The sequence below is a fragment of the Rhinopithecus roxellana genome, chromosome 5 (genome assembly GCF_007565055.1).
Source record: "Rhinopithecus roxellana isolate Shanxi Qingling chromosome 5, ASM756505v1, whole genome shotgun sequence".
Classification (NCBI taxonomy): Eukaryota; Metazoa; Chordata; class Mammalia; order Primates; family Cercopithecidae; genus Rhinopithecus; species Rhinopithecus roxellana.
Window position 1 is genome coordinate 158,494,394 of NC_044553.1, and position 20,619 is coordinate 158,515,012.

Sequence of the window (20,619 nt, forward strand, 5' to 3'; positions counted from 1 at the left end):
GCGGCAGTGGTGGCGGTGGCAGTAGCAGTGGTGGTGGTAGTGGTGGTGGTATTGGTGGTGGTGGTGTGGTTTTGGTGCCATTATGGATTGAAGTATATTTGCTATGTTCTAGTATATTACATTAGGTGGAACAATGTATTCATCATTGGCCAGTGGAAGTTACTCTAGTTCGCTCCTGGGTCCTTTTGACATGACCTCAGGAGCCTTTAATACTCGTTCTCTGGCATAACAAGTTGTTTCAGGATACTTGTATACATTTCTTACCTATAGCCCTTTCTCTCAGGAGGCCCTCCTTCCTTTTTCATCTGAAGGGAGGAGATTACAATATGGGTGTTCGGAGTGCTCATTGCCACGGGGTAGGGGATTGTCTCTAAGCCTTTTCATTATGTGATTATGTTGTAGGAAATACTGTTTTTCTGTCAAGCGCAGGCCATTTGGCTGCGCAAGAGTGTCCAAGTGCTGACACTCTTGGAAATTGGAGTTTTGGTTGTGGGAAATACGTGGCTGACTCTGAGCTGCTGGTCTCTGTAGAGATCTTCTAGTTTATAACCTTATTGACAGCGTCGACTCTGCCTCACAGTGGGACGTGTCCTCGAGCTTTAGAGAGAATCTGATAGAGCATCTCTTTTGGATGCTTGTACCTTGTCCCTGAACCACGTTCATAACTTCTCACCCTAAACGGACACCTGCTCAGCCCCCCTGGCAGCCCTTTCTCCATGTCGAGAAGGAGCCTGACTTGGAATGCCTTTCATTCATGACCTCTTCAGTGTCACATTTCTTTCTGTTAATGTAGCCAGTGTTCTGTATCCTGTCCTGTGTTTCTCACCATTTTCTCGGTGATTTTGAACGTCTGCTGAAGGCACGAGGGCCTCATCTGCAGCCTCTTTCCTGGAAAGCCCTCCGATACCTGTCAGCGCCTGCTAACATGAGCGGGTCTGTTGGGAAGCATATTTCTATTTCTTGTCGGTTACACTCATGACCATTCCCTGGAGAGCAGAGAGCTCTTCCTACTAGAACTCTGCTTCTTGGCTTCAGAGTCATTGCCTGGGAGCTGTGTGGGGCAAAAGTGAAAGCCCTAAGCCAGGGCCAGGCCAACTGCATCTGAATCTAGTGTCCTCCCTTAGTTAGCCAGGTGACCTTTTCAGATCAGACAGTGAGTTACCATGAGGCCCAACTGAAAGAAGTGTGAGTGAGTTCTCTGCAGAGCATTATGCAGATGTCACAGGGGATGTGCTATCATCTTCAGTAACAGCAGCACTGATGGCCCCAGGAGCGGCACTCAGATGGTGGACTCAGACCCCTGTGGAGTGACCCATAGTTCCATAATGGGAGGGACCCTATTTTGTTCAGCACTGTGTGCCCAGCTAGCTCCTAGCACAGGGTTTATGACAGGTTAGTTGCATGCATGAATGTAGCTGTAACTAACTACAGTGCAGTGGACACAAAGCAAAATGTGATCAGCAGTGTGAGTTTTCTGGTTACACAAGATTTTTCCAGCATGTAGGCTATACTGTTGCGGATTACTATCTCCTTTTTGGATTTAAGTATTTACAGACCTAAAACTAAAGAGAGAGAGAAAGACAGCATTGGATGCCCAAACACAGATTGCCATTGACATGGAATTTCAGAAACTTGCTGCCAAAATCCCAGCTGAGGTCTGTAGCCCATCTCCAAGGTAGCAGCACCCTGTGCTAAGAAGGGAACCATGATGAAATGGTGAGGGCTTTTTCTCATTCCGTCAGTCTCAGGAAAGCTCTGAGGGTTCTGCTGATGGCCAGAGGAAAAGCTAGTAGCAGTTCTTGAGCTTTATAGGTGGAGCTGGGCCTCCAGGACATGGGAAGGACCGACGAGCCCCCAGCCGCAGGCCCCCTGCCCAGGGATAAATGCCACCTTCACACTTAGTGATGTGGGTGGACATTGACCCTTTGCCACAGACTGGGATTGTGGAGATGGAGCTTTAGGAGGAACTGGGGCTGTTTTGCAAATCAAGGTTCAAGGCTGATGTTAACTGTGCAGGGGCGCAGGTCTGAGGGGTTGCCTCATAAACTGGGCAGTCAAAACTTTAGCAGCAGTTGAGAACTAAATCTTTCTGGTGATTTCTCACTTCTCGCACGACGGGCGGGCCCAGGTTTGAGTTGTTGGTCTGTACCTCACCGTGGGTGAAAGAGGGAGGTTCAGAAAGTCAGCCCTGGAACTCTGGGCGCACACCTGGAACCCGACCACGAAGCCGAGCCCTCCAGGAGTGCATGCGAATCACCCAGAGCGGGTGGGGGTTCTTTGGCATGTGCTCAGAGCCACGAGCCTAGAGAATTCCCATGGATCACTGAGTACCCATCTCAGGCATGTTTTGGCAACTGCTTTTTCGTTTATGAACTGTTTTACATAACATGGTCTTTTGCTGATAAGCTAATGTTACATGGAAGTTGATTACAACCACAGTCAGTAAAGTGTTAGCAAAATCCCGCTCCCTCATAGACTTATTAAATACAGAAGCTTCATAGTGACAGTTCTCATATTTAACATGCATGTCAAGAGTCTTATAGAGCACTTTATGATTGGACAGAATGGAGTTTTGATTGAATTAAGATTGTACTCTTTTAAAGAACAGAAATAGGAAGAAAATAATTTCCTACTTATTAAGCCCAACTGCAGATCCTTAGCCTGCCTGTTCTAGTTTCAGCTCATTGAAACTAGGGTAAAAATCTGAACATGAAGATGAAAGAGAGAAGCCCAGAAAGGACCAGGTGCAACTGGTCCTGCAATTGTATTTCTCTTCTTTGATCTTATCCATGTCGTTGTTTGAAAGGTGGGTTTTTTCTGCTTTTACTAGAACGACTCAGAATCTGGCCTTCACTCTGTCACTTGCAGTGTCAAATCCCCTGTCTGCCCGGGTCTGAGAGCTGTGGTGATGCAGCCCCTGCCACCGAGCCAGTCCTTTCCCCTGCCATGTGGCATCCCCCTTCCCTGGGCCAATCCCTGTGCAGATGCAGCAGTCTTGTCTCCAAGCCCAAAATTACAGTCTGTGCCAGGAGAGAGGCTGCACCATAGCTGCACGGTTGTTCCTGCACCTGCAGACCATCTTCCACCCCAAGATCTCACTCATCAGCATGCAGGTACTTTGCAAGCAAGCAAGGATTTCTGACTGTGCCACTCGCCTGGCTGTGTTGCCGTACAGAAGTTACTAAGCCTCAGTTTCCTCATCTGCAGAGCAAGTCTAATTGAACCCTCTGCTGGGGTGCTGTTGGGCTTGACTGAAGCCCCCAGCCCCCTGCCTGGTCAAGAGTGAGCAATCAGTAGAAAACAGCAGTAAGGTTGTCCTTCTCCCCTGAGTGCTGGACTCTTGTTCCCGTGTCTTTGTGAGTTCTCCAGTTGGTTTTCATTTGGGGCCAAATCCTAGCTTATTTCAGTGGAGTACGTTTAGGAATCTCAGTCTCCGAGAGAGCTGGGGAATGAGGCTGAGAGTTTTTGGAGGAGAGGAGAACAATTAGGGAAAGAAAAAGGGCTCTGTGGGACCCAAGGAACAGGCTGTGCTGGGTTTCATCTGGCCTCTGGTTAGCACATTGACGAACGCTGGTTGGTTTTGATTTCTTAGGCAGTTGGTTTTATATATTTATGGATGAATGTAGGTAAAAGAGCTAGGATTTGAACCCCATTTTTCTGCCTCAAAGACCACGTTCTCATCCTCACACTCTGCTATCTTCCCGGGCAGTCATTGTGGTCAAAGTCGTTTTGAGTTTTTTTTGTGGTGGGGGCCAGGGGCTGGGAGGCACCTGCTCTGAGGAAGAAAACATTTCTCCTGGTTCTGCCTTTGACTCTGAGACACTGCCTGCATTTCCACATCATGCACTGGTGGGTGTGTGCTAAGGATGTGGAGACCTGGGTGGGGTGGGGGGGGGTGGGGTGGTCAGAGTTGTCCACAAGGAAGATGAGGGCCTCCTAGGACATCTTTCCATACCTGTGCAGAGGCCTGGGGATGTGGACGATACAATCAGCCGGTTCCCCTCTGCAGGGAGGACTTCCCAGGCAGAAGGGAGCTTCAACTCCTGCATGAAGACTGTGGATTATAATGGGGAAGAGGAATTACAATCTGATTAAGGCTGTCAGAGATAGAAGTGGATTGCTGAAAGAGATTGTAAAGTCCTGTTTCATTCATTTTTAAAAACAGATATGGGGGCCGGGCGTGTTAGTCCATGCCTGTAATCCCATCTCTTTGGAAGGTCGAGGCGAGTGGATCACCTGAGATCAGGAGTTCGAGACCAGCCTGGCCTACGTGACGAAACCCCATCTCTACTAAAAATGCAAAATAATTAGCCAGACGCTGTGGCAGGCACCTGTAATCCCAGCTACCTGGGAGGCTGAAGCAGGAGAATCGCTTGAACCCAAGAGGCAGAGGGGCAGAGGGTCCATGCACCATTGCCCTCCAGCCTGGGCAGCTCCATCTAAAAAAAAAAAGAAAAAACTGATATGGGGATGGTGGTTACACAGGTGTATTTGTCAAAACTCCTCGAACCATGCACTTGAAATGTGTGCATTTTACTGCATGAAAATTGTGCCTCGAAGCTCATTTTTAAGTGAACTTTTTTGGGGGATGATGTTGTAACATGACTTTTTTTCTTAAGTAATTAACCAATTGCCTTAAACCTGTTTGTTAAATAACAAATAGTTCCATTATGGCTGGGCACAGTGGCTCACACCTGTAATCCCAGCGCTTTGGGAGGCCGAGGACGTTTTGCTTGAGCGCAAGAGTTCAAGACCAGCTTGAGCAACATAGTGAGACCCCCGTCTCAACAAAAAAAATTAAAAAATTAGCTGGGCATAGTAGCGCATACCTGTAGTCCCAGCTGCTCTGGAGACCATGGCAGGAATTGAGGAGGTCGAGGCTGTGGTAAGCTGGGATTGCACTGTGGCACTGCAGCCTGGGTGACACAGCAAGACCCCGTCTCAAGAAAAAAAACAAACAAATGGTTCCATTATGAAAGAGACCTCATTATTTTTTGAGTTCACAAATGATGAGGTAGTTCTTTTTTTTTTTTTTAAGACAGAATGTCGCTCTGTCGCCCAGGCTAGAGTACAGTGGCGCGATCTCGGCTCACTGCAACGTCCGCCTCCCGAGTTCAAGGCATTCTCCAGTTCAAGCCTCACCCTCCCTAGTAGCTGGGGCTACAGGTGTGTGCCACTGCCTCCAGCTAGTTTTTGTATTTTTAGTAGAGACAGGGCTTCACCATGTTGGCCAGGCTGGTCTCAAACTCCTGACCTCAGGTGATCTGCCCACCTCAGCCTTCCAAAGTGCTGGGATTACAAGCGTGAGCTACTGCACCTGGCCTGATCAAGTAGTTCTTTGAGACCTTTTGCATAAGAGTGGACAGCCAATCCCCTGCCGTGTCACATGACAGATTTTCAGCTGTTCTTTACCCTACAGCTGGTCGGAGGGGCAGTGCCCCTGGAGGCAGACTCCCTGGGTTTAAGCCAGTTTCAGGAAACCTGTGCAACCTTGGACGAGTTAGTTTATTGTACACGCCTCACTTTCCTCTCTTGAAAAATGGGGATAATTACATCTACTTCGTGAGGTTGTTACAAGGATTAAATAAGTTAATACAGAAAGAGTTTAGAATTGGACCTAGCACATAGCAGACTCTCAAACATATTGACTGGGCCGGGCACGGTGGCTCACGCCTGTGATCCAGCACTTTGGGAGGCCAAGGCAGGTGGATCTCCTGAGGTCAGGAGCTCAAGACCAGCCTGGCCAACATGGTGAAACCCCATCTCTACTAAAAATACAAAAATTAGCCAGGTGCAGTGGCATGTGCCTGTAATCCCAGCTACTTGGGAGGCTGAGGCAGGAGAATCGCTTGAACTCAGGAGACGGAGGTTGCAGTGAGCCAAGATCATACCATTGCACTCCCCAGCCTGATCAACAAGAGTGAAACTCCATCTAAAAAAAAAAAATTCCATACTGGCCATTTAGTAATTGTAATTGGTATCATTAAGTGGCCATTGTTAGTAGCATCTCATGTTTATTGTGGTCATCGTCACTGTTGCTGTCCAGGCATGGCCAGTTGCAGGCACTGATCGCAAGGACAGTTGGTTTCCGGCGTGGTCACCTGGCCTTCTCGAGCCTCATCAGCAGCCGATGACAGCCCATCTCTGGCTACAGTAGTCCTTTTTGTTTTTTTCAGCAAAAAATGTGTATTTGCCTCATTCCTTCAGGATTCTTGATTTGGATAGGCTGCATTGGTCTTACATCACCCCTATTTTGACCTGGCCTAGGCCAACACTTCCTAAAATACCATTTCCTGAGGCGCCAGGCCACCCTGGGTCCTGCAGGATTCCTGCCTGGCAGAAGGAAAATCACAGGAAAGAGGGAGGGGAGAAACAACCCTTCCTGATGCTTTACATAAGCTCCTGTGAGCACCAGGCCCTGTACAGATATTGTCCACGTGGAGCCTCCCGACCGCTATGAAAATGTGCTGCTCACTGTGTTTTGTGGATGGAGGACCTGCAGCCCCCTTAGCTGGAGTGGAGAGACCCCCGCTACCCTGCATTCTGTTCTGGAGCCTGCGTGGCTCCAGGTTTCCAGTCCTTCTTTTTGCTTGCTGGCTCAGGAAAGTCTGACCTTTTCCCGGACTCACCTCCAGGCCCGGTTTCCTGTCCTGGGCGCCCTGGGTCCTCCTCCCTGCGCGGTGTGCACGGTGTGGTCGCTTCCAGCCACCAGGGCTGCTGCTGCCTTTTGTTGCAAAGGGCTCCTTCCCGTGTGTTTCCACACAAGCATCACAGCCTGAGTCCTTAGGCCCTCCCAGAACCAGAAACCCAGGGGGAGAAAATACTAAGATACCCCTGGAAAGAGAGGCGGTAAGGGCTGTCCAGGCAGGGGGCAGTGAGTACAGAGGCCTGAGTAAACCCGTGTGTTCAGTGAGGAGTGACGTAGCTGGAAGGCCATCCTGGTGGGCTTTGTGGGCCCCTCCAAGGAATTTAGTCTCTATCCTTCAGTGATTGGGACAGGGAAGGGCCTATAAGATTTCATAAAATTGTATGAAAAGAATGTGTAGGGTGCAGTGGCTCACGCCTGTAATCCCAGCACCTTGGGAGGCCAAGGCAGGCAGATCACTTGAGCTCAGGAGTTTGAAACCAACCTGGTCAACACAGCGAGACTCCAACTCTACAAAAAAAAAAAATGTTTTTAAATTAGCCACGTGTTGTGGCACACGCCTGTAGTCCCAGCTACTTGCCTAGGATCACTTGAGCCCAGGAGGTTGAGGCTGCAGTGAGCTATGATCACACCACTGCGCTCCAGCCTGCGTGATACAGCAAAACGCTGTCTCAAAAACAAAAGAGTTCATAAAAATTTATAAATCTTTACCAGATTTTATCATCTGGCCAGGTGTATATTTTTCAAAAGATAGCTTTGGAAGTAGCAGAGGATTCATTCAAAAGCAGATGTTTCTCTTGGCAATAATATGTTAATCTGGCGATTTTGTCTAAATCTGGTGGCAGTTACCATTATCCTTTGTAACGAATAAAATGTGTATTGTTAACATCTGAAATGTGATTTGTCATCTTTTTATAGATGGGAATTTCTTAGCCATAGGCTCGCATGACAACTGCATCTATATATATGGCGTCAGTGACAACGGGAGGAAGTACACGCGAGTGGGCAAGTGCTCGGTAAGCGCTGACAGTGGCCCTGTCGCTTCTGCTGTACCTGCGTGCAGTCATTTAACTACGTGGAACGGCGTTGGCAGGGACTTCTAAGGCCGGTGAAATGAAGAGGGTGTTTTTCTCTCCCAGGGTCATTCCAGCTTCATTACTCACCTGGACTGGTCTGTAAACTCGCAATTCCTCGTGTCAAATTCCGGAGACTATGAAATCCTCTACTGTGAGTACCACCCTGGGGTTGTAGGAAGTCTCGAGCTCAGAAAGTGTTCACTCTGAGACCCGGGAGGCCTCTGTGGAAACCCACCTCCCGTGTGACTCAGGCACGTGCCATCATCTCTAGGCCGTGGTTTCTGCCTCTGTAACATAGAGGAGTGGGGCTGAGTGGCCTCTTGGGTCCTTGCTGGTTTCCTGCCAACTGCGAGCCGCTGTGGAGGAGAAGATGCAGGGCCTGCCCAAAGGGGAAGAAGGCCGAGCCCTGCAGAGGGGTTCTGGGGGCAGGCAGATGTGGCAGAAGGGGGTGGGTCTGGGTGGATGTGGCCAATGTGAGTGGGTCCAGAGCTATCCAGGCAAGAGGAGAGCATGTCAAGGTGTCATCCTCACAGGAGGGACCATGAAGTCCCTCCCACCTGGGTAGACAGCAGCCCTGGGACCCCTCCTCCTCCTCTTCCAACCCCACCCTGGCCAGTCTCTGGGCCCAGGCACGGTGAGGATGATCGAGGCTGGCACTTATAAGCACATCCTCGTGCCATGCACTGGTTCCTCAGACGCCCACCAAGCACCTGCCACGTGCCGCACTCTCAGCCACACAGGTCAGCTCACGGGGCACAAGGAAGGCCTCACTGCTGCGTGCTGGAAGTTACTAGAAAGCGCAGCGTTCCTCCCCTGCATCTTCTCAGATGATCTACAGCGCTTTCTGGCTTGGCCCTATGATGCAGAGAAGGGCTCAGAGCCCAAAACACAGGCCCCAAGAGCCCACAGGGGTGGGGGAGTCACACTCACTTGAGTGTCACCACTTGTTGAGGACCAGGACAGGCAGGACCACTGGCGGCAGGGAAAGCAGGGCAGTGTGTACCAAGACTGAGCTCCCTCCAGTGGGGAGGCAGCCACACCGTCTCACCCCCTCCCTGTCCAGGTCCTGCCTGACACAGGCACAGGAACAGGATGGTTTTCAGGCACAGTCCCTGGGTCTAGAACCTTCTCAGATGAGGTCTCGTACTCTGCTGGTGAGAACTCATTTGGGGAACACACAAATGTTCCTTGGGAGGCCCTTGGTGTGACTGGTTTCAGTAACCTCCATTCCTGACTCTGAGCTGAAGGGACTGAGGGGTGTGGGGAAGCTGGGGGTCCTGACAGCAGAGGCAGAGCTGTGTTCAGGGGCCCTGGCAGGGGCAAGCAGCAAGCGGAGACCCAGGAACCAGAGACAAGAGAAGCCAGACTGGGAAACAGAGACGGAGATGGGAAAAAAACAAAGAAGAGGGCGTCTCCACCCAGGCCCAGGGGCTCGGGCTCAGTTCCAGGGGAGCTCACAGCTGTGCACATGGGGTTCCCACCCGACTGGGCAGTGGAGGGTCTCCCTCTCCGGGGAGGGCTCTGTACCCAACGGGGCACGGCTCTGGGGGCTAGCCTTGCTCAGGGGAGGGGTGGGGCCTTGGCTTAGATGTCACCAGACTGTGTTTGCTTTTTGCAGGGGTTCCCTCTGCCTGTAAGCAAGTCGTAAGTGTGGAAACTACGAGAGACATTGAATGGGCTACCTATACCTGCACTTTGGGATTCCATGTTTTTGGTGAGTTTGCTGCAGATTTCACTGGTTCCAACAAAAGAGTGTCTCCTTTTAAAATATGTCCTCAGTAGCTATGGAGTCTCATGGTCACCAGTCTTGTCAGACTGCTCTGCTGCTACCGGAGGCCCATGCGACACACCTCCTGCCGCACCCTGGGGTCTGGCCAGAGCTTGCCTGGCCATGGCCTGCTGAGAAACACCGGAAAAATGAGTTTTTAACCCTTCTCCATCGTACAGGGCGGCGGATCCTGAGAGAACTCCCTGGAACCCTCTCCTATCAGGTTGTGCCATGTGGACCTGGGTGGGCCAGATGGCACTCAGTCAACTTATCATTTGTGAGGGTTATTATTTATATTTTTTTTGTTCTTAAACTAAAATTTTCACTTTCTTCAAAGTTCACTTTAGGAATGTATTCATAAGTAACCTAAATTAAAGGGCTGCAAACTAATCGAATTTTTAAAGGTAGTATTTATTGTCTCTTTACATAAGACCACAAGTCAGTAGATTGGTGAGAATTTGCAATTTTGTGGTGTTCAGTGCTGAGATCCAGAGGTTCGCTCCAGAGCAACCCGTCAAAAACCCGACATGCATCCAGCCCTCTCCTAGCCACAGGTATTGTTAAAAGGGTCCTCCACCCACCCATCCTCCAGGCCCACCTGGGCTCAGGGATGCAGAGCCTGGAGCCAGTAATGATGGGCACAGCTGCCAGGCTGCCCCAAGCAAGCAGCAGCCACAGTGAGTGACCCCAAGAAACACGTGCACACCCAGGGTTAAAAGGCCTTTGGAGACACCCACTCATGTAGCGAGTTACAGCAATAACAAGGAAACCGCAGGCTTGAGGACAGGGCAGCTCCCCACCAGATGCTTCCGAGATCAAGGAGAGGCATTGCATTGAGAACCGGGGTTCCTGGTACCATCTGCCTTGGCCTCAAGAAGAGGCCTCAAAAGACCTGGCAGCTCAGAAAGCTTGTTTTTGCTCCTTTCGCACAGCAGAGCACTGGAGACGGGCCTGAGTGAGAGAAGACTGGGTGCACAGGGAGAGGCCAGGAACCGAGGCTGTTGTGCTTTTTTGACCCTTGTTTCTAAAGCTGGACTTGAGGCAGTTTTGTGTTCAGGACTGTCCAGTGGGCGGCTCCTGCATGCCGTGACCCTGTGGCCCTGATGTCTCCAGCGCTGTTTGTGGTCTTTGTTTTAGGAGTGTGGCCAGAAGGCTCAGATGGAACCGACATCAATGCCGTCTGTCGGGCCCACGAGAAGAAACTCCTGTCAACAGGCGACGACTTTGGCAAAGTGCACCTCTTCTCATACCCCTGTTCGCAGTTCAGGGTAAAGAGCTTGTTTCTTCGCTAATCTTATCCCCCGTGGGGCGTGCACGTATGCCCGACCTGTTGGGAGACTAAATGGAAATGGGCTGTGAGTGCTGCCAGTCACAAAGGCAGATGTAACTCTGTTATCCGTGCCCTGAGCACTTCCGGCCGCCCTGAGGGAAACCCCAAGCCCCACAGGACCCACAGAGCCCTTCAGATCCGCTCGTCTACCTCTGTGGCTCCACGGGCTCACGGCTCTGCCCTCCGCCACGGCCCCCTTGCTGCGGCCCTGCTCAGCTGAGCCAGCCCTGAGGCTTGGGGCACCCTCCCTCATCCTCCGTCACTCTGACCCTGATCCTCCTTCAGCGAGGAGATCCCTCGCCCTCAGCCCTGGGCACCTGGTTAGGCCCGCTTTTGGGGCGACCTCATACCTGGCACCTCTGATATTGAACGTATCTCTCAGCCGAGGGCAGTCATTTGCTCGTATTTGTCCCCTACCAGGCCACGAGGACTGTGGGCTTTGTTTCTGTGTCCCTTCTGTGTCACGCACAGAACAGGTGCCCAAGTGAGAGCTGCCGAGTGGAGGGCGAGTAAAGGAATGAAAGCATGCAGCGAGAATTCAAGCACTTTCCATCCCAGACGGTTTGTCTTGTAGTAAAGGAAGCTTTCCCCCATGTCATTCCCTCCAGGCTCCGAGCCACATCTACGGTGGGCACAGCAGCCACGTCACCAACGTCGATTTCCTCTGTGAAGACAGCCACCTCATCTCCACGGGCGGGAAAGACACGAGCATCATGCAGTGGCGCGTTATTTAGCCCCCACCGAGAGCTGTGGGGAGCAGCATGGGCAAGGAAGACACAGACTCACATTACCCTTGGTCACTGTGATTTCTGTTTTGTTTAAAAAATTCTTACAAACCTCAGGAAAACTGTGCCCTCTGCCGGCTACCTTAGCTTAGTGCGTCAGCGGGCGCCACAGCGGATCAGTGGTTCCATGTTCACTTTTGTTGTATAATATATGACACAGTGCACATTGAATACCAACAAGGTTCCAACGTTTACATTACAGCGACATCAACAGAAGTAACTGGTATATTCTTAGTAACTTTTCTATGAACTCTTCAAAAATGGTCACAGAATGCCTTTTAAAACATTGTATATAGTCTTCACTGTTTCACCATCTAGCTTGCTAAGTCAAATATTTATGATGATAATGAGGTACTGAACCATGATGGCTGTTGAGGAGTTGGTCCTAAAAGGATAGATCACTTAAGAAGAGTGAATAACTGATTTGCACGGCTGAATCAGGAGACTCAAAGATGAGACTGTATTTGGTTACATTTTCCAAGGTTTCCTTACATTCTCCCATGGGGAGGCTGTGAGAGAGGGCTTGTATTCCTCTTGTGCTGAGCAGATTCTACTCCTAATTGACTTAAATATTTCAGCAGGGTACACAGGCGTTTCCAAGTTTCAGTGACACCGTCCTGCCTAACCAGATGCGGTCAGCCTCTTCACACCCACCTGGCTTGCATCCCCCATCCCTTGTTCACATGCCCTGATTAACGGTGAGACATTTTGCCACCTTCTTGTGTATATTACTTGGCATGAGATGATATTGTACTTGTATAGGATTCTAGCAATTCATAATAAATATGTAAGACTAGGCTTTACTGTCTTATGCTTATGGACATTGTATATTTGTATTTTACGACCAAGTAGACCAAGTCAGAAAGATCTCTCTCGAGCGTACCGTAAACCTGCAGAGAGAAGTCTCGAAGGGTTCCACCAGGTACCAAGGGCAGCTGCTTTTCCTGTCTTTTGTGCATGGGCGACTCATTACAGTATGAGATAAGATTGAGTTTCGATGCGTTAAACGGAGGTGGCAGAAATTTGTCAAGAAGGCCTTATCCATTTCGATTGTGTGACAGATTGAAATTTATTGTTTACATTGGGGAATGTATCTCAAATTTTTAAATAGAAGAGTAATAAACAGACTTTAAAACAAATATTAAGATTTTTACTCATTCTAGGCAAGCAAATGAATGGAATTATCTGAGCTCTATGGCACTGGTTGTTTAGAGTGGCTGATTAAGTGCAACTTTCAGAAACATTTTTGATGACATCACCGGCCTACTGCGGAAGTGCGGGGCACCAGTAAACACCATGTATTATTGAAGATGAATCTGTTTGTATGTATCCTTGTCAAATATATTCTATAATGAAATAAAATCTGAAAAGTGGATTTCTTATTGACCTATATTCATGAAAGCATATAAATTAAAATATTTAAAATTAGATATGATTCACAGTATGTTCTGTTTCATATGCAGATTTTGTTCTCACCTGGGCCATTTGCAGATGAGACTGTAGTTTGCAGATGAGACTATAGTTTGCAGATGGTGTGGAAACATTCATTAGGGGAGATAACTATAAAGGATTTGGCCTATTACCATACTCAGTTGTCAGTTTACGTGGTTTTGTGAATGCTGGCAAAAGCAATTGTTTTTCAATTAACAGGTTTTGTGAATACTGGCAAAAGCAATTGTTTTTCAATTAACAGTGGAGGGAATAAGATGAGGGAAAGAAAATGCATTCATTATTGATTTACATGTCAGTAAGGTCTACTTTTATTTCTATGTACTCCTATTTTCCAAGCTTAATAATAGACAAAGGATAAAAAAAATACACACACAAATATACTACTATTTTAGATATATGTACTATTTTATATATATGTAAACTACTATAACTCTCTTTATAATGAATTAACCATTTTATGAATGAATGAATGAATGAATTTGATGGATTTAAAATGGCTTCATTTCATTGTAAATGAAATTCTTTGACCAGTGCAGTATTAACCTTGCAGGTGTTCCCTGTTCATTCAGTCACTGTTAACACAGCAAGCAATGGCCCTGTGCCGCTGCTCAGCACCTCTCAGGCAAGCAAGGCCTTGAACCTCCAGGATTCTTCCGGAACGAGAGGCTCAGGAACCGGGCAGCTCTTAGCTTGGCTTCCCTGCAACACGTAAGATGAGGAAAGATGAAAGGAAAGGAAAGATTACAATTTATTTGTAGTTACGATAATTAAGTCTGTTAGCATGAGAGAATTTTCCAGTGAACAAAAAGCACTTGAGATTTTTTTTTAATTTACCATTTTAAACTTTGTGTTAAGATGAAATTGTTGCTTTTGCAGAGTAAAGTCTCCGTGGCAGTCCTGTTTAGATAAGGTCAAGTATCAAGGGAACACTGGATTTCCTCAAGAACAGGGTAGGCACTGGCGTTCACATGCTTTAAAGCTTGCAGAAGAGTAAGTTGACCTTTGAACAGCAGCAGGGTTAGGGGTGCTGACCCCCCCACACGCAGAGATCTACATATAACTTTTTACTTTCCAAAAACCTAACTACTGATAGCCTACTGTTGACTGGACGCCTCACTGAGAACAATTTCCACATACTTTGTTAATATGTATTCTATAGTACACTCTTGGAATAAAGTAAGCTAGAGGAGATGAAATGTTAAGAAAATCATAAAAGAGGCTAGGCACAGTGGCCCAGCCTGTAATCCCAGCACTTTGGGAGGCTGAGGCAGGAGGATCGCTTGAGCCCAGGAGTTCGAGACCACCCTGGGCAACACAGTGGGACCCCATCTCTACCAAAAACTTTTAAAAGTAGCTGAGTGTAGTGGTGTGTGCCTGTCATCCCAGCTACTCTGGAGGCCGAGGTGGGAGGATTGCTTGAGCCTGGGAGGTCGAGGCTGCAGTGAGCCTTGGTCAGACCACTGTACTCTAGCCTGGGTGGCAAAATGAGACCCTGTCTCTCTGGGGACTCTGGAGGCTGCCAGCTGGCTGCTGCCTGCCTCCAGGGCCTGGGAAGTTGATTTGAAGAGTGACACCACCAGGGAAGGGAGCCGTCTGTCATTCTGCGGGTGTTTGGGGGATTTTGTAGGCTTGTGATAGCCTGCAGGGAAAGCAGGGCTATTTGACAGATACACTGAGGCTTGGAGAAGGAAATAACTTCCCCAAGACTGGCACTTGTTCCAAACTTATCTTAACGAACATGTGCTGGGCACTGGGAATATAAGGATGGGCAAAACCACCCCAGTGCCTGCCCTGGGGCATCTACGTGGCATCAGAGGAACCAGAGGTTAGCAGAAGGCATGCCCAGCCACATGCTAGATGACCACCATACAAGCCAGGATGGAACTGAGAGCATCTCACTGGAAGACGTGAGCGAGTGTGGGGACTCCAGAAAGCTTCCCTGGCAGCAAGAGAAGGAAATGACCTGGGAGAGTGGGGAGAGAGGCACCGGAGGCTGCGGCCAGCATTTGCAAAACCCTTTTGAGGGAAATTCGAGAGCACAGCTGGGCATGGGAGTCTGGGGCAGCTTGTGAGAGGCAGAGCCTGGGGGGCATGTTAAGGGCTTTATTCCAAATCCCAATAGCAAAGGGGGGCCACTGGTGGGTTAGGCAGGGAAGGGTTCCCACTGCAGTTCTGAAAGGTCTTCCAGGCTGGGGACTGATGGGTGGGGGCCTTCCTGTCATCTCAGTGGGCGGTGATGGCGGCGTGGAGTGGGGAGGTGGGAGCACTGTTGCGGAGAGGTTTGTGGGGTGGTGTCAGCAGGGCGCGCAGATGGAGTGGATGTGGGCGGGGGTGAGTCCCAGATCCCTGACTGCTTCTCTGGTGGGATGACAGTGCCATGAGCTAAAATGCAGACCCCGCCCGTCTGAAGGAGAGTAGTAAGTCAGGCCTGGATCAGGTGAAGACAGTTGACATCCAACTGCAAGGGCAAAGTTGGCATTCGGCTCTGCAGGCCCAGCACAAACATCCTGCGGGAGATAAACACAGGAGGCTTTCCTCAGAGGCTGGTTTTGGGAGCCCAGGTGTGCTTGAGATTGTAGATTGCTCAACCCAAGCCAGGAGAAGAGGCTTCCGAGCCAGCTTGGGGGACTCCAGTATCCAAGGGCAGGTAAGGGAGCTGCCGAGGGGAGGGAGAGCCAGGAGGGCGGTGGTGGAGCAGAAGATAGTCCCGCACACGGAGGATCTTGTGTCCCTAGCAGCAGGGCAGCTCGATGCGGTGCTCACCAGGAGCCAGTGTGGGCTCTGCACTGGCTTAGCAACCGGCATTCCAGCATCACCACTCGCAGGCAGTGCCTGGCAGGAGATACAGGCAAGGTGGGGACAGCCTCAGCCATGTAGGGAAGAGAGAACATGAGGCCACAGGTCGCACAGGGCTGTCAGGAGCCCAGTGGGGGTGGGGGTGAAGAGGTGGAGGGAGTTTCCAGGCCAGTTGGAGCTGGGGAGAGGCAAAGTTCAGTGGATTCTTGGCACTGGTAGATCTTAGGTGCCTGGCCGCCGGGGTGAGAGGGGCTCCGTGGCAAGGGCTGCTGTGCGTCACTGGAAAGCCTATTCTGGCATCTCCCCAGCCCCCCACATTTTTTTGAATGGTTACTTCCACTGTCCAAAGGTTGGCTATTCCATTCATTAGCCATCTCTTCTGTGGTTTGGGAACAGGCTGCTGTCATCCTGTGTTTCAGGCGTAGGAGCACATAGGAAAGGGCAGACAGGAATGGTCCAATCCACAACTTGGGGGACAGGTTTTGGTGAAAAGGAGCTGAGGAACACGTGCTTGATACAAGGTGAAAACTGACTCCAGGGCCGGACGTGGTAGCTCACCCCTGTAATCCCAGCACTTTGGGAGGCCGAGGCAGGCGGATCAAGAGGTCAGGAGATCAAGACCAGCATGGCTAACACAGTGAAACCCCATCTGTACTAAAAATGCAAAAAAATTAGCCAGGCGTGGTGTCCCAGCTACTCGGGAGGCTGAGGCAGGAGAATGGCATCAACCCAGGAGGCGGAGCTTGTCATGAGCCGCAATCGCACCACTGCACTCCAGCCTGGGTGACAGAGCGAGATTCCGTCTCAAAAAAAAAAGAAAACTGAATCCAGGCCTGTTCTTCCTGCAGATTCTCTTTTTAAAAAAACTTTGGCTGGGTGCGGTGGCTCATGCCTGTAATCCTAGCACTTTGGGAGGCCGAGGCAGGCAGATCACCTGAGGTCAGGAGTTCAAGACCAGCCTGGCCAACATGGTGAAACCCTGTCTCTACTAAAAATACAAATTAGCTGGGTGTGGTGGCACATGCCTGTAATCTCAGCTACTTGGGAGGCTGAGGCAGGAGAATCACTTGAACCTGGGAAACGGATGTTGCAGTGAGCCAACACCATGACACTGCACTCTAGCCTGGAGAGCAAGAGCAAAAGTCAGTCTAAAAAAAACAAAAGACCAGGCGCAGTGGCTCACACCTGTAACCCCAGCACTTTGGGAGGCCGAGACGGGTGGATCACGAGGTCAGGAGATCGAGACCATCCTGGCTAACACGGTGAAAACCCGTCTCTGTTAAAAATACAAAAAATTAGCCGGGCATGGTGGCGGGCGCCTGTAGTCCCAGCTACTCGGGAGGCTGAGGCAGGAGAATGGCGTGAACCCGGGAGGCGGAGCTTGCAGTGAGCCGAGATCGCACCACTGCACTCCAGCCTGGGCAACAGAGCGAGACTCCATCTCAAAAAAAAAAAAAAACGAAAAAAAACTTTACAGAACATTTCAAACATACACAGAAGTAGAGAGAGAGCCTCTCGCCCAGGCTAAAAATTATCAGCGTACTCATGTGGCAGGGGAGATACCATGATCATGAAAGTGGTCTTCCCAGGGCAAGGCTTATCCACTGCACTCCGGACGTGCTGACCCCTGCAATTTCCCCAAAAGTAGGAAACTTGGCTGCATCATCTGTGGTCATGGGGGCTGTGTTCATGCTTTCCCCTGGTTAAAGAAAAAAAAATTTTTAGAAAATCTTGTTTCCTCTGTCTCCCCTAACTTTTGGGGGAGATGGAGTTTTTTGGTTTGGTTTGGTTTTGGGGTTTTTTTTTTTTTTTTTTTGAGACGGAGTCTTGCCCTGTTGCCCAGGCTGGAGTGCAGTGGCATGATCTCAGCTCACTGCAACCTCCACCTCCGGGGTGCAAGCAATTCTGCCTCAGACTCCCGAGTAGCTGGGATTACAGGCGCCCGCCACCACACCTGGCTAATTTTTTAGTGTCTTTAATAGAGACAGTGTTTCACCATGTTGGCCAGGCTGGTCTCAACTCCTGCCCACCTCAGCCTCCCAACATGCTGGGATTACAGGTGTGAGCCACTGCACCTGGCCAAAATGGAGTATTTTTTAAAACAAGCCTACAGGAGTTTGAGACCAGCCTGGGCAATATACCGAGACCTCATCTTTGCAAAAAACTAAAACCTCAGCCGAGTGTGGTAGAGTGCACCTGTAGTCCCAGCTACTTGGGCTGAAGAGGGAGGCCCGCTTGACCCCAGGAGGCTGCAGTGAGCTGTGATTGCGCCACTGCACTCCAGCCTGGGTGACAGAGCAACACCTTGTCTCTAAAAAAAAAAAAAAAAAAAAAAAAAAAAAAAAAAATGCAAGTCTAAGCCACCGTGTGGTTTCACCTATGAATACTTCAGTCTGCCACTGTGGTGAGAACACTTTATGTGAGGACACCATGGCATTGTAACAGCTGACGAACTTGATGATTTCAGTTTCTCGGGCTGTCAAACCTGACCCTGTGGTTCAGAGCCTGGCACTGCATGACTTGCAGCACAGGAGCATAGAACAGCTGCCCGGCCTCCCTGCTGAGCAGTTCAGGGTGGGGTGTCAAGCATGCAGCCCCCAGTTCTGAACCCTTCAGAGCCCAATTCTGTACCCCGACCCCACTGCTCAATGCCCAGTGGCGTCCCTGCCCCTCCCCACCTCCTCCTGCAGGCGGGATGCTCAGTGCTGTCTGAAACCTGGGCTCCTTCCAGCCCCTCCTGCCAGGTCCCCAGCTGTACTTTAGGCCACCTCAGGAGACCCCCTTCTGGGCCACCCAGCCTGGATCTTCCCTACCTTGATGACAGGCCAGACCGGACCACAGGAGCCTTTAGGAGTTCCCAGTTCCCTTTTGAAAGAAGGAGCCTAAGGGGAGCCTCCCCTGCAGGAAGTCCGTGCCCTCCCGGGGTGTCCCGGGGGTCCGTAGGTCAACTCTATGTTTCAGTAAAAGTGGGATACACGCGCACACCATCCTGCACTAGGGAGCTGGGGCGGGGCTGGGGGTAGCACACACTTTCCCGCTGACTGCCCCTGATTTCAGGGGACCCCGGCATGCAAGAAGCCGGAGGGGACACGAGATTCAGGGGCTCTGGAACACAGATGACGCCTGGGCTTATAATGCGGGCCAGTTAAGAACAAATTTGGTTATTTAGGCTGAAAACACGAGTAGCTGATCTAGCAGACTGAATAAGTAATTATGAAAAGACCTTGAACTTAGGTTATAAATTTAAAGCCTCCCCTCCCAACCGCCCTGCAGCCCCGCGGCCAGCTGCAGGTGCGCCACCTAGTGGCAGAAGAGCAGAGCACCGCCCCTCTCTCCAGCTTGCCAGGGCTGGTTCTGAGCTAGGAAGGGTTGGGATTTGGAGAGACAGAGAGAAAGGGAAACTCTGGTTGACTTTGTGGGTGTGGCGTATGTTTCACCTGACCTTCTGAGAGAACTTTCAGAGGTTCGTGGAGAACCCCAACGTTGCTGATCACCTCTCAGCTGCAGTGCCCTGGACCTGAATGAAGGTGTTCTGTTGAGGTGCAGCCTCCTTCTGCAGCCCTGAAGCACCGGGAGCGCTGCCTCCATCGGCCTCCTTCCTGCAGAGATCCCACCACCCTCCGGAGAAGCCCACTAGACAGGATCTTAGACGACCCGTCCCATCCTTGCTCGGAAATTCACATCTGGTCTCAGGGGACACTTGTGCCTCCCACACCCACACCTTGCGACAGTGGGTGGGCAGTTACTGCCTTCCACATGCAGCCTTCTCTGGGCAGCTGGCGCTTTTGAGGCACTGGTCCACAAATCGCAGACGGCACATATGAAGTCCTCCGAGTGGCTTAGGTAGAAGTACCCTCCCGGGTCCTCCCTCGAGAGAAACAGGGTTGGAATCAACAGCTCAACTTTCTCCCAAAGAAATCCTCCTTACAAATTTTACTTCTGAAAATGGCTAATTCCCAACCCTTTAGTACTCTTACCATGGATGAGGATGCCCAGGAGGAGTCTCGGAAACCTCTTTTGTAACTGCTGCTCATGGTCTAACAGCGCCTCTGGAAAACACATCTATTGGATCTTGGCTCCTTGGCTGAAAGGTCATTTCAACATTCAGTTACATAACCACAAACATTATTGCGCAAGTTTTTTGTACATATTTGCAAGAGATTATCTGGGATCCTACCTGGAAGTGGGACTACTGATTTTCTGGGGCATGCACTAAATATTGCCAAGCCATTCTCCACAGCAGCTACACTGGCAGCCTGGGAGTCTCTGTTGCTCCACTTCCTCGTCCATACTAGGAATTGTCATTTCATCTCATCTCATACAGAGCCCGGAGAAGCAGGATCCATTGCCTCTCTTTGAAGAGAAGAAAGAGGGTGTATTAGGCCGTTCTTAAACTGCTATAAAGAAATACCTGAAGGCCGGGTGTGGTGGCTCACGCCTGTAATCTCAGCACTTTGGGAGGCTGAGGCAGGCAGATCACTTGAGGTCAGGAGTTCCAGACCAGCCTGGCCATGGTGAAACCCTGTCTCTACAAAAAATACAAAAAAATTAGCTGGGCATGGTGACCCATGCCTGTAATCCCAGCTACTTGGAGACAGAGGTGGGAGAATGGCTTGAACTTGGGAGGCAGAGGTTGCAATGAGCCAAGATCAGACCACTGCACTTCTGCCTGGGCAACAGAGTGAGACTTCGTTAAAAAAAAAAAAAAGAAAGAAAGAAAAGAAGAGAAGAGAAGAGAAAGAAAGAAAAAGAAATACTCAAGTCTG

At 50.1% G+C, this 20,619-nt stretch overlaps 1 protein-coding gene and 1 non-coding gene across 7 annotated transcripts in view; both read left to right on the forward strand.

The window, feature by feature from the left end:
• EML1 (EMAP like 1) overlaps positions 1–12,980 on the forward strand; it is a 211,863-nt gene extending 198,883 nt beyond the window's left edge. For all 6 annotated transcript variants that reach the window (XM_010353665.2, XM_010353666.2, XM_030931466.1 and 3 more), the window contains 5 exons: positions 7,565–7,662; positions 7,786–7,873; positions 9,341–9,436; positions 10,628–10,758; positions 11,429–12,980. In XM_010353665.2, coding sequence (XP_010351967.1) covers positions 7,565–7,662; positions 7,786–7,873; positions 9,341–9,436; positions 10,628–10,758; positions 11,429–11,554 — 539 coding nt within the window. In that variant the 3' untranslated portion in view covers positions 11,555–12,980. The remainder of the gene's footprint in view (positions 1–7,564; positions 7,663–7,785; positions 7,874–9,340; positions 9,437–10,627; positions 10,759–11,428) is intronic.
• Positions 12,981–17,392: 4,412 nt separating this feature from the next.
• LOC115897939 lies at positions 17,393–17,555 on the forward strand. Its single transcript, XR_004057713.1, has one exon. It is a non-coding gene; the product is annotated as a U1 spliceosomal RNA (small nuclear RNA).
• The last annotated feature ends 3,064 nt before the right edge of the window (positions 17,556–20,619 follow it).